This window comes from Microchirus variegatus (assembly GCF_963457635.1).
Source record: "Microchirus variegatus genome assembly, chromosome: 21".
Lineage (NCBI taxonomy): Eukaryota > Metazoa > Chordata > Actinopteri > Pleuronectiformes > Soleidae > Microchirus > Microchirus variegatus.
Window position 1 is genome coordinate 10,654,685 of NC_139822.1, and position 11,895 is coordinate 10,666,579.

General features: G+C 48.2%; 2 protein-coding genes across 2 annotated transcripts in view; one reads left to right on the top strand and one right to left on the bottom strand.

Annotated features, from left to right (window-relative positions):
* nmnat2 (nicotinamide nucleotide adenylyltransferase 2) overlaps window positions 1–2,596 on the top strand; it is a 5,289-nt gene extending 2,693 nt beyond the window's left edge. The window contains exons 6-11 of the mRNA XM_083908215.1: window positions 375–455; window positions 614–658; window positions 755–831; window positions 1,179–1,280; window positions 1,453–1,520; window positions 1,678–2,596. Coding sequence (XP_083764341.1) covers window positions 375–455; window positions 614–658; window positions 755–831; window positions 1,179–1,280; window positions 1,453–1,520; window positions 1,678–1,780 — 476 coding nt within the window. The 3' untranslated portion in view covers window positions 1,781–2,596. The remainder of the gene's footprint in view (window positions 1–374; window positions 456–613; window positions 659–754; window positions 832–1,178; window positions 1,281–1,452; window positions 1,521–1,677) is intronic.
* A 573-nt stretch (window positions 2,597–3,169) lies between these two features.
* Window positions 3,170–11,834, bottom strand: lamc2 (laminin, gamma 2). The gene is made up of 21 exons (XM_083908010.1): window positions 11,738–11,834; window positions 10,546–10,722; window positions 10,355–10,475; window positions 10,146–10,267; window positions 9,087–9,218; window positions 8,790–8,979; window positions 8,167–8,276; window positions 7,683–8,069; window positions 6,919–7,125; window positions 6,374–6,510; window positions 6,092–6,245; window positions 5,743–5,948; window positions 5,569–5,648; window positions 5,343–5,480; window positions 5,090–5,234; window positions 4,860–5,009; window positions 4,666–4,780; window positions 4,370–4,566; window positions 4,128–4,286; window positions 3,942–4,041; window positions 3,170–3,566 (listed from the first exon to the last, which is right to left on the bottom strand). The coding sequence occupies exons 1-21, from the start codon at window positions 11,814–11,816 to the stop codon at window positions 3,313–3,315; spliced, it is 3,360 nt and encodes a 1,119-aa protein (XP_083764136.1). The 5' UTR covers window positions 11,817–11,834; the 3' UTR covers window positions 3,170–3,312.
* Between the last annotated feature and the right edge of the window lie 61 nt (window positions 11,835–11,895).

The following is an 11,895-nucleotide window of genomic DNA, read 5'->3' on the forward strand; positions in this document are numbered from 1 at the left end:
TTACGCTTGTTTACGTCTGTTTACGCTTGTTTATGTTTGTTTACGTCTGTTTAAGCTTGTTTACGGCCATTTACGCTTGTTAACGATTGTTTACGTCTGTTTGTGCTTGTTTAGGTCTGTTTACGTCTGTTTACGCTTGTTTACACCTGTTACGCTTGTTTACAGTCACGCTTGTTTACATCCGTTTACACTTGTTTACGTCCGTTTATGCTTGTTTATGTCAGTTTACGCTTGTTTACATCTGTTTACGCTTCTTTACGTCCGTTTACACTTGCTTACACTTGTTTACGTCCGTTTACACTTGTTTACGCTTGTTTACACTTGTTTACGCTTGTTTACGCTTGTTTACGCTTGTTTCCGTTTGTCGTCCTCAGTCAAAGTTTGGGGGAAACTCGGGGAGAGTTTAGGAAAGATGTGTTGCGTTCGTCCGAACATGGACCGTTTCACGTTCATCGGTGAGTTCCTGTTTCACGTGGTCGCCCTCTGGTGGACACACTGTGTAACATCTGCTGTATGAATTGACGATAACGATCACAAATGTTTCTACGTAAACATAGATTAGCGTAGCGATGGTCGTCATAGCAACAGTGTTGTCATGTTGTTTTTGTCTCAGATGAAAACGCTAACCTGGGTCCTGCCATGAGGTACGAGGAGATCGGTGAGTCAACGTCAGCTGATGTCTTTGTTTACTGTAAACATGTTGTTTACAACATGTTGTTTACAGTGGGCGTGTCTTTCTCCTCTGTGTGTGTAGAGTTGCGTATCTTACTCCTGTGTGGCAGTGACCTCCTCGACTCCTTCTGCATCCCTGGTCTGTGGAAGGACAGTGATGTAAGCCCCGCCCCCACCCACTGTGTAGCCCCGCCCCTACCCACTGTGTAGCCCCGCCCCTCAGACCTTACCTTTGTGTGATTCATGGTTTCATCTTCACAGACACACACACACACTCACAGACACTCACACACACAGGTGTATGATGTCATGTCTCTCACACACACACACACACACACACACACACACACACACACACACACACACACACACACACACACACACACAGGTGTATGATGTCATGTCTCTCACACACACACACACACACACACACACACACACACACACACACACACACACACACACACACACACACACACAGGTGTATGATGTCATGTCTCTCTCAGATGGAGGTCATCGTCGGTGACTTTGGGATCGTCGTCGTTCCTCGAGACGGAAACGATACGGAAAAAATCATCAACCAGTCGTCTGTTCTGCGTAAATACAAGGTGTGTGTCTGTGTCTGTGTCTGTGTCTGTGTCTGTGTCTGTGAGTGTGTGTGTGTGTGTGTGTGAGTGTGTGTGTGTGTGAGTGTGTGTGAGTGTGAGTGTGTGTGAGTGTGAGTGCGTGTGTGTGTGTGTGTGTGTGTGTGTGTGTCTCTGACAGTGTTGTGTGTTTCAGGACAACATCATTGTGGTGAAGGACGTCACAAATCATCCTCTGTCCATCGTCAGCTCCACTAAGAGCAGGTTACTGTTAAACTTTCACTAACTAACTGTTTAAACTCTTACTAACAAACTGTTTAAACTTTCACTAACTAACTGTTTAAACTCTTACTAACAAAACGTTGTGTTGTGATGTCGACCATAGGAAGTGAGACTTTTATTTTGAAACGTGTCTCCACAGGTTGGCGCTGCAGCACGGTGACGGACATGTTGTGGATTATCTGAGTCAATCTGTGATCGATTATATTCTCCAGACTCAACTGTACATCACTGCATCAGGATGAACACATGAATGAGTGAGTGAGTGAGTGTGTGAGTGTGTTTGAGTGTGAATGAGTGAGTGAGTGAGTGAGTGTGAACGAGAGAGTGAGTGAATGAGTGAGTGAGTGAATGTGAGTGAATGAGTGAGTGTGAACGAGAGAGTGAGTGAATGAGTGAGTGAGTGAATGTGAGTGAATGAGTGAGTGAATGAATGAGTGAGTGTGTGTGTGAGTGAGTGAGTGAGTGAGTGAATAATAGTGTGAATGAGTGAGTGTGAATGAGTGAGTGAGTGAGTGAGTGTGAATGAGAGAGTGAGTGAGTGAATGTGTGAGTGAATGAATGAGAGAAATGAGTGAGTGAGTGAGTGTTGAGTGAGTGAATGAGTTAGTGTGAATGAGAGAGTGAGTGAGTGAGTGAATGTGTGAGTGAATGAATGAGTGAGTGAATGAATGAGTGAGTGTGTGAATGAGTGAGTGAGTGAGTGAGTGAATGAGTGATGGTGAATGAGTGTGTGAATGAGTGACAGATCATCATTGGTTGAGGCTGATCACAAACATAAAAAGTGGCGGGGCTTATAGCCGCCTGTCATGATCCTGCTCATGTTTACCACCAGGGGGCACATCTGTGATTGTTGAACTTTTTCTATTTAAACTCATATTTATTTCCTGTCAGTGATGACATCATCATTGTTGTTGTTGTTGTTGTTGTTGTTGTTGTTGTTTTCTTCTGCATGTTCTCTGTTTGTTTTTGGCATGAAAATAATGACGAAGTGAATCAGTGAAATAACAAAGTGTCGTCATGTGTTTGCAAAAAACTACAAAATAAAAGCATCAATCAATGGATATGAAGAAGATATTTCTGTGAGTGAGTGAGCTAATGCTATCTCGCGGAGCTAATGCTAAGCTAACCGCTTTACTGACACTAATGCTAAGCTACACACTTTTCTTGAGCTACACTAAGCCAACCGCTCTCCTGGAGCTAATGCTAAGCTAACCACTTTCCTTGAGCTAACGCTAAGCCAACCACTCTCCTGGATCTAATGGTAAGCTAACCACTTTTCTTGAGCTAACACTAAGCCAACCGCTCTCCTGGAGCTAATGCTAAGCTAACCACTTTCCTTGAGCTAACGCTAAGCCAACCACTCTCCTGGATCTAATGGTAAGCTAACCACTTTTCTTGAGCTAACACTAAGCTAGCCGCTCTCCTGGAGCTAATGCTAAGCTAAGCACTGTCTCTTCACATGGATCAAAAAGAGCAGAAACTTGTATGTTTTTGAATGTTTTTTTAATCGATATTTTCCAGTTTTTAAGTAAAAAAGATATAAAAGATGAAAGTGTTTTTTTATGTATAAATATACAATGTTTCCATTTAAATCTCTGAAAAATCTCTGGATATAGAAGTGATCGTGTTTAAGAAAAGACACAGGTGAGACACGAGGACATGAGGACATGTCCTCGTGTCTCAGGCTCAAAATACTTTGTAAATGTAAACAAAAGAAGAAGAAACGTGCTTTGATGATTGGTTTAGATGAGCGGTCACATGACCTCAGGTGACCTCAGGCCTCCTCGATGGGTCCACTGTTGAGACAGGTGTCAGGGACGGCCTTCAGGATGTCCTCCAGGTTAACGATGTCTTTCAAGACGCCGTCGATGTCCAGGTCGATGGTGGTGAGCCGCTGACGCATGGCGTTCTCCTGCTGCTCCATGTTCCTGAGCCGAGGCTTCAGTCCGCCCTCCACGTCTCTGTGGGCGCCGGCAAGCTCCGCCTCCAGCTGCTTCAGACGATCTTCATCCACAGCACCGGGCTGGTCTGAGGAGGAGGAGGCGGAGCTTAGTTACTGTGACCTTTGACCTCTGTTCAGTTTGTCTTTGGGTGACCGTTTGTACAAAATCTAATAAAAACACGTTACTAATGTTACGAAAAATGCTACTTACATTACAAAAAACCCCAGAAAAACACGTTACTAACGTTACCAAAAAAAAACACTACCAACATTACGAAAAAAAAACATGTAACTAACGTTACCAAAAATGCTACTAACATTATGAAAAAAACACGTTACTAACGTTACCAAAAAAAAACCACAAAACCGTTATCAAACAAAGATGAATCTCCTGTAAATGGAACCTCCGACCACTGGGTGGCACTGTTTCTCCTCCACGCACTGAAAGCAGCAGCACTTACTCATGTTGGCCAGCAGGGCGGTGATGTCTCTCAGCGTCTGTCCCACAGCGTCTCGCGTCCCTTTGGCGTTGTCGAAAGCAGCCGCCGCACTAAACGCCGCCTGCAGGGGGCAGATGGACACCACAGGGACACTGTTGACCGTCTGTCCCACAGTCCACGATGTCTCTTGCGTGAGGACAACCTTACCTTCTGGGCTTCGGCCTTCAGCCTCTTAGCGTCGTCCAGGTCAAAGTCCAGATCTCCGGCCGCGTCGACCGCCTGCTTCTTCAGACCTTTGGCGTCTGCGTTCAGTTTGACGGCGTCTGCGACGAGAGCGCCGTGAGGCGGCAGCGCCGCGAACGTCCCCTGAAGAAAGGACAAGAAACAGCCAATCAGGACCGCTGTCCCCGTACGAGTCGAGCTAACCAGAGCTAGCCTCCTCGTGTTACCTCCAGACCGCTGACCAGGTCCTGAAGTCCGCCCATGAGTCCCAGGGTGTGGTCGTAGTCCGTCAACGCGTCTTTGAGGGCGGAGCCTGTGGCAACGTTGCTGCTAACGGCCTGCTGGATGGTGGCGTTAATGCCGGGCAGACGTCTGATGGCGGCGTCGGCCAGAGCTTTGCCGCCGTCGATTTGCTGGTCGAACCCTGAGGAGGGGGAGGAGTCGTGTTCACGCTGCGTTTGTGGTCAAAGGTCAAAGGTCAAAGGTCAAAGGTCAAAGGTCAGACGTCTCTGCGTGTTCGTACCTTTCAGGGCGTTCAGGGCGGCGTCCAGTTCGTCCGTGTTGCTGCCGATGCGTCGCAGAGCGGCCGCGGTGTCGGCCTCAGCCACGTAGACTCGGTCCAGGAGTTTGTTGGCGTCCTGAGGACAAAGACCAGACGTGTCAAACTTTTGTCCCGTGTCCTTTTGTCCGTCCTCTGGAGGACGCGCTGACATTTACCTGCAGGGACGACTTGCCCTTGGCTAACAGCGTCTCTGTGGATGTCCTGTCTCGCTGGACGCCGTCCTGCAACACCTCGAAGCCTGAGACGTTCTCGTCCACCTCGTCCTTCAGACCGTCCAACCTGGACATCATGGCGTCCATCTGCCCCTGAGCATCATGGGATAAACACGGAGGTTAAAGACGTGAAACAGAAGTCAGGAGTGGACGTTGTCTCAAGAGGACGTTACCTTCAGGGACGTCGGGATGTTTCGCTCCATGTTAGCGATGTTTTTCAACATGTCGTCGGCCATTTTGCTCTCGTCTTTAGCCTCAGCGCTAACACGGAGCGCCTGGTCCTCCAGACCCTTCACCCGCGCCACAGTCCCATCAAACCTGAGGACATGGAGGACGAGGACATGGAGGACGAGGACATGGAGGACGAGGACATGGTTAGCAAACAGGTGAGGAACTGTGTCAAAGTTAAAAATAGTGGTGTCTCACGTTGTCTTCAGGTCTCCAATCTTTTCTTTGACTTTGTTTTCTTTGTTGTTCAAAGTTCGGACTAAAGACAAACTCTTCTCTGAGTCGCTCAGAGCGACGTTAGCCGTGTCCTCAATGTCCTCAGCCTTAGTCTGGTGTCTGCAAGAAGAACCAGAGTCACTCAAACATGTGATGGACATGACGGACGTGATGGACTTGATGGACATGATGGATGTGATGGACGTACGTATCAGCCAATCCCGTGGCAGTGTGGACCATCGATGACCAGAGCTTTGACGGCAGAGAAACGTCACCGAGAGGAAACTCCTGAAAGACCAGAGACAACGTGATGAGTCATGTTAGAAATACTGACGAGTCATGTTAGAAATACTGACGAGTCATGTCAGCCTGACACACTTACAGCTGATCTGAGGTCGGCCTTGGCCTTGTCCAGTTTGCGTCTCATGTCCTCCACCAGCGCCTGGACCTCGTCCACCTCTGTCTCATATGTCCTCTGCAGCTGTTTGACGTCCTCCACTGCGTCCTCGATGTCCTGGATGTCCTGACCTGCTGTCAGTTGACTCTTACTGATGGACGACAGACGGCTCTGGAGACTCTTCTCCATTTCTGTTGGACACAGAAGACATGAGGTCATCATTCTGTCCTCAGAGACATGAGGTCATCATTCTGTCCTCAGAGACATGAGGTCATCATTCTGTCCCCCAGAGTCCTCCCCACAGTGACCACCAGGGGCTGCTGTTTCCTCTCACCTAACATGTCCTGACTGTTGTCCTGCAGCTCGTCCACCAGCTGCTCAGCTGCTCTCAGCGCCTCCTTCAGGTCACTGTTGGTCGACGTCAAACCTCCGTCTGTGTCAGAGACTGAAGACTGAAGCTGTTTCAGTCTGAGAGAGAAGACGTCCAACTGATGTCCAACAGAGACAGACAGAGAGACAGACAGAGACATTAAACAACGAAATATTCAAATGATGCTGACTCACACTGACTCAGCACTGACTCACACTGACGCACAGTGACTCAGCACTTTTGTACCTGTGTCTTCACAGGGTTGAAGCAGGACGGACAGCTGAGTCGTTGACACTTCTTTCCTTCATGTCCTCGTCTGCACTGACACTGACCGACGTCATCACACTGAGGCGCTGCTGAGCCGCTGGAGTCACAGTCACAGGCTGAGGGTAAACAAACAAACAAATAAATAAACAAACAAACTAATAAAAAAACACAAAAATAAATAAACAAACAAACAAAAAACAAACACATAAACAAACTAATAAACAAACAAAAAATAAACAAACAAACAAACGCATAAATAAACAGACTAATAAACAAACCAACAAACAAATAAACAAACAAATAAATAAATAAACAAACACATAAACAAACAAATAAACAACAAAAAAATAAATAAACAAACTAATAAACAAACAAACAAATACATAAACAAACAAACACAAACAAATAAATAAACAAACAACACATAAACAAATAAATAAACAAACAAATAAATAAACAAATAAATAACCAAACAAACAAACAAACTAATAAACAAATAAAATCACATCATCACACTTCCTTACGTTTGCAGGCGTCAGACGGTCGACTGTGATAGAAGCCTGTGTCACAGGTGTCACAGTGGCGCCCTCTGGTGTTGTTCACACACTTCAAACATTCACCGCTCACACCGTCACAGCTTCCCTCCACGCTGACGTCGATGTGACCGTTACACTCACACGGCCTGCAGGGGGCGCCAAAGAAACCCTCCTGACACTCGTCACACAGAGGACCTGAGGACACACACCAAACACCAGGGGGCAGTCAAGCAGCCAATCAGGACTCAGTGGGCGTGTTTTTCTCAGTGGGCGTGTTTGTCTCGGTGGGCGTGTTTGTCTCTGTGGGCATGTTTACCTCAGTCGGCGTGTTCACCTCAGTGGGTGTGTTTATCTCGGTGGGCGTGTTTATCTCGTGAGCGTGTTTACCTCAGTGGGCGTGTTTATCTCGGTGGGCGTGTTTTTTCTCAGTGGGCGTGTTTACCTCAGTGGGCGTGTTTATCTCAGTGGGTGTGTTTACCTCAGTGGTATGTTTATCTCAGTGGGCGTGTTTTTCTCAGTGGGCGTGTTTATCTCAGTGAGCGTGTTTTCTCAGTGGGCGTGTTTACCTCAGTGGGTGTGTTTACCTCGATGGGTGTGTTTATCTCAGTGGGCGTGTTTTTCTCAGTGGGCGTGTTTATCTCAGTGGGCGTGTTTATCCCAGTGGGCGTGTTTTCTCAGTGGGCGTGTTTACATCAGTGGGCGTGTTTACCTCAGTGGGCATGTTCGTCTCGGTGGGCGTGTCTGTGACTCACCTGTGGTTCCGGGTGGACAGCGGTCACACTGTGGCTGCAGTGTCTCTGAGGACAGGGAGCAGGACAGACCCTGAGGACAGGGACATTTGACACACGTCTTCCAGGCGTTGCGGTAGAAGCCGGCGCTGCAGCCGCGGTCGTCCAGCGTCTGATCTGCAGAGTAACAGTCGCCCGTCACAGGGTCACAGCTGCCGCCTCTGCAGCTGCAGGCCTCACAGGGACCGAGGGCGCCCTCTGCTGGACGAGAGCGTCTGAACCCGAGCGCACAGCGTTCACAGAAGTCACCGGAGTAACCTGAGGGACAGACGCACGTCCTCACCCAGGGGGCGGGGTCACCGTCTCCACGCCGCGCTGACACCAGCCGCACGTTGTCAAGGTAACCGCGTCCTGAGGAGACACAGCACACATCAGGATTGATTATTGATTTATTATTGATTAATTAATTGATTTATTAATTAATTGATTAATTGATTGAAAATCAGACCGTTTTCACCAAACGTGGCTCTGATCTTGATGTCGGTGAGATTCTGCAGCAGAGTCTGGAACTGAAGCTGAGAGAGCTGAGGTCGCCACCTGCTGTCAGAGCTCTGCAACCTGTCCATCAAAGAGGTGAGTTAATCTCAGGTTAGTTAATCTCAGGTGAGTTAATCTCAGATGAGTTAATCTCAGGTGAGTGAATCTCAGGTGAGTTAATCTCAGGTGAGTTAATCTCAGATTAGTTAATCTCAGGTGAGTTAACCTCAGGTGAGTTAATCTCAGGTTAGTTAATCTCAGATTAGTTAATCTCAGGTGAGTTAACCTCAGATTAGTTAACCTCAGGTGAGTTAATCTCAGGTTAGTTAATCTCAGATTAGTTAATCTCAGGTGAGTTAACCTCAGGTGAGTTAATCTCAGATTAGTTAATCTCAGGTTAGTTAATCACAGGTTAGTTAATTTCAGGTGAGTTAACCTCAGGTGAGTTCATCTCAGATTAGTTCATCTCAGATTAGTTAACCTCAGGTGAGTTAATCTCAGGTTAGTTAATCTCAGATTAGTTAATCTCAGGTGAGTTAATCTCAGGTTAGTTAATCTCAGATTAGTTAATCTCAGGTTTATTTAATCTCTGACCTGAAGTTGTAATTGATCTTCTGACCACAGGGGACGATGGACCTCAGGTCGCCCAGGGAGGCGGAGACTCTTAAGCCGCCTCCCACCAGAATGACATCATTGGTGGACGGATGTCGGACTCCGCGGTCGAGACGCAGCGAGAAGGAGAAGTTCTGACCGTAACTTAGCAACTGGTTACCAAGGTAACGAGCTGAGAGGGAAGGAAACAAGGGAAGGAGGAGAGGACACATCAGGTCAGCAGAGAAGGAAACACAGTGATAGAGGCGGGGCTTGTTAGGGGGCGGGGCTTGTTCTCACCTGGGGCGTACAGGTAAACAGGAAGACTGTTCTTAGAGACGACCTCCACGTCTCTGTGAGACGGAGACCAACGGAAATGGACGTTTGACGGAGACACGCCGTCCACTGAGGACACTGTCCAACCTTCAGGACCTGCAGACAGACAGATGGGGAGAGAGACAGACGGGGAGAGAGAGAGACAGACAGACAGAGACACAGACAGACAGACGGGGAGAGAGACGGGGAGACGGGGAGAGAGACAGACGGGGAGAGAGACAGACAGACAGGGAGATAGACAGACAGACAGGGAGACAGACAGACGGGGAGAGAGAGAGACAGACGGGGAGACAGACAGACGGGGAGAGAGACAGACGGGGAGAGAGAGAGACGGGGAGACGGGGAGACGGGGAGAGAGACAGACAGACAGGCAGGCAGACAGACGGGGAGATGGGGAGAGAGAGAGACAGACAGGGAGAGAGAGACAGACAGACAGACAGATGGGGAGAGAGACAGACGGGGAGACGGGGAGAGAGACAGACGGGGAGAGAGAGAGAGAGAGACAGACAGTCAGACAGACAGACAGACACACAGACACACACACAGACAGACAGACACACACACAGACACACAGACAGACACACACAGACAGACAGACAGACACACACACAGACACACACACAGACACACACACAGACACACAGAGACAGACACACAGACACACACACACACAGACAGACAGACACACAGACACACACACAGACAGACAGACACACACACAGACACACACACAGACACACAGACAGACACACAGACAGACAGACACACAGACACACACACACACAGACAGACAGACACACAGACACACAGACACACAGACAGACACACACACAGACAGACAGACAGACACACACACAGACAACCACACAGACAGACACACACACAGACAGACACACACACAGACAGACACAGACACACACACAGACAGACACACAGACACACAGACAGACAGACACTGTCAGGGCTGAAGGTTTAATTTTGAAATGTCAGTGTTTTATAGTGTAGAGGTCAAAGGTCACAGACCGTCAGTGAAGGTAGAGTCTATGTTGTGAACAGAGAACGAGTCCTGAACAGAACATCTGCTGCTGTGACCGTGACACAAACAGGGCGGAGCCTCACTCCCAGAATCCTCTCTGCTCCGACGGCTACAAACACAAGAGGAAGAAAGGGGTGGAGCTGTGAGCGCCCCCTGCTGCTGACAACTGTGTGTGTGTGTGTGTGTGTGTTCTTACCTGTGTATGCAGCCCTCTGGTCCAATGGCGCCCCCATGTGGACAGCGGTCACACTTGTGTCCACTCACTCCTTGTTTACAGCTGCAGCGCCCCCTGCTGTCACAGGTGCTGCTGACAGAGCCTGTGGGCGGAGCTCAGGGTGAGAGGAGTGTGTGTGTGTGTGTGTGTGTGTGTGTTAGCTGGTTTCTCACCTGTGGTGTTACAGCTGCAGGGCGTGCAGCTCAGCTCCGCCGCCTGCAGGTAGAATCCGGCCTTGCAGCGCTCACAGTGACGTCCCTCAGTGTTTCCCTGACAGTCCACACAGTGCAGACCCACGTCGTCATGGAGACAGTAACCAGAGTTACCGTTACACTCACACACAAGGGACGCTGCACAACAACAGGGAAGGGCTTTTATTTTGAAGGTTCTGAGTGTAGGTGGTCATTTCCTGTTGTTGTTTTGTTACCTCATGATTTTTATCACGATTGTTAAAAACTGAGAGGACGTGATTGTCTTTGTCAGAGACATCAGAGACACAGAGAGACATCAGAGAGACATCAGAGACATCAGAGACATTAGAGATACAGAGACATCACAGACATCAGAGACACAGAGAGATATCAGAGACATTAGAGACATCAGAGACATCAGAGACATCAGAGACATTAGAGACATCAGAGAGACATCAGAGACATCAGAGACATTAGAGACATTAGAGATACAGAGACATTAGAGACATCAGAGACATTAGAGATACAGAGACATCAAAGACATCAGAGACACAGAGAGACATCAGAGACATTAGAGACATCAGAGACATCAGAGACATTAGAGACATCAGAGACACAGAGAGACATCAGAGAGACATCAGAGACACAGAGAGACATCAGAGACACAGAGAGACATCAGAGACACAGAGAGACATCAGAGACATTAGAGACATCAGAGACACAGAGAGACATCAGAGACACATCAGAGACATCAGAGACACAGAGACATAAGAGACACAGAGAGACATCAGAGACATCAGAGAGACATCAGAGACACAGAGAGACATCAGAGACATTAGAGACATCAGAGACACAGAGAGACATCAGAGACATTAGAGACATCAGAGACACAGAGAGACATCAGAGACATTAGAGACATCTGAGACATCAGAGACATAGCGACACAGAGAGACATCAGAGATATCAGAGACATCAGAGACACAGAGAGACATCAGAGACATTAGAGACATCAGAGACATCAGAGACACAGAGAGACATCAGAGACATCAGAGAGACATCAGAGACATTAGAGACATCAGAGACACAGAGACACAGAGACATCAGAGACATCAGAGACATCAGAGAGACACAGAGACATCACAGACGTCAGAGACATCAGAGACATCATACTCACAGTAATATGTGTGTGTGGCGTCGAGACAACAAACTGCAGCCAGGAGGCCACAGACTGAAATCCACCAACTGCTCCTCATGTCCACAGAGTCCAGAGACCAGAGAGACCACAGAGACCACAGAGACCAGAGAGACCAGAGAGACCACAGAGACCACAGA

What these genes read in the sequence shown, in the direction of transcription:
- lamc2 (XM_083908010.1), bottom strand. Translation starts at nt 11,816, where the DNA reads ATGAGGAGCAGTTGGTGGATTTCAGTCTGTGGCCTCCTGGCTGCAGTT. An exon ending in AGGGCAAGTCGTCCCTGCAG is followed by an intron (nt 4,781 to 4,859) that starts GTAAATGTCAGC and finishes CTTTGTCCTCAG; the next exon opens with GACGCCAACAAACTCCTGGA. An exon ending in CGCCCTGCTGGCCAACATGA is followed by an intron (nt 3,567 to 3,941) that starts GTAAGTGCTGCT and finishes CCTCCTCCTCAG; the next exon opens with ACCAGCCCGGTGCTGTGGAT.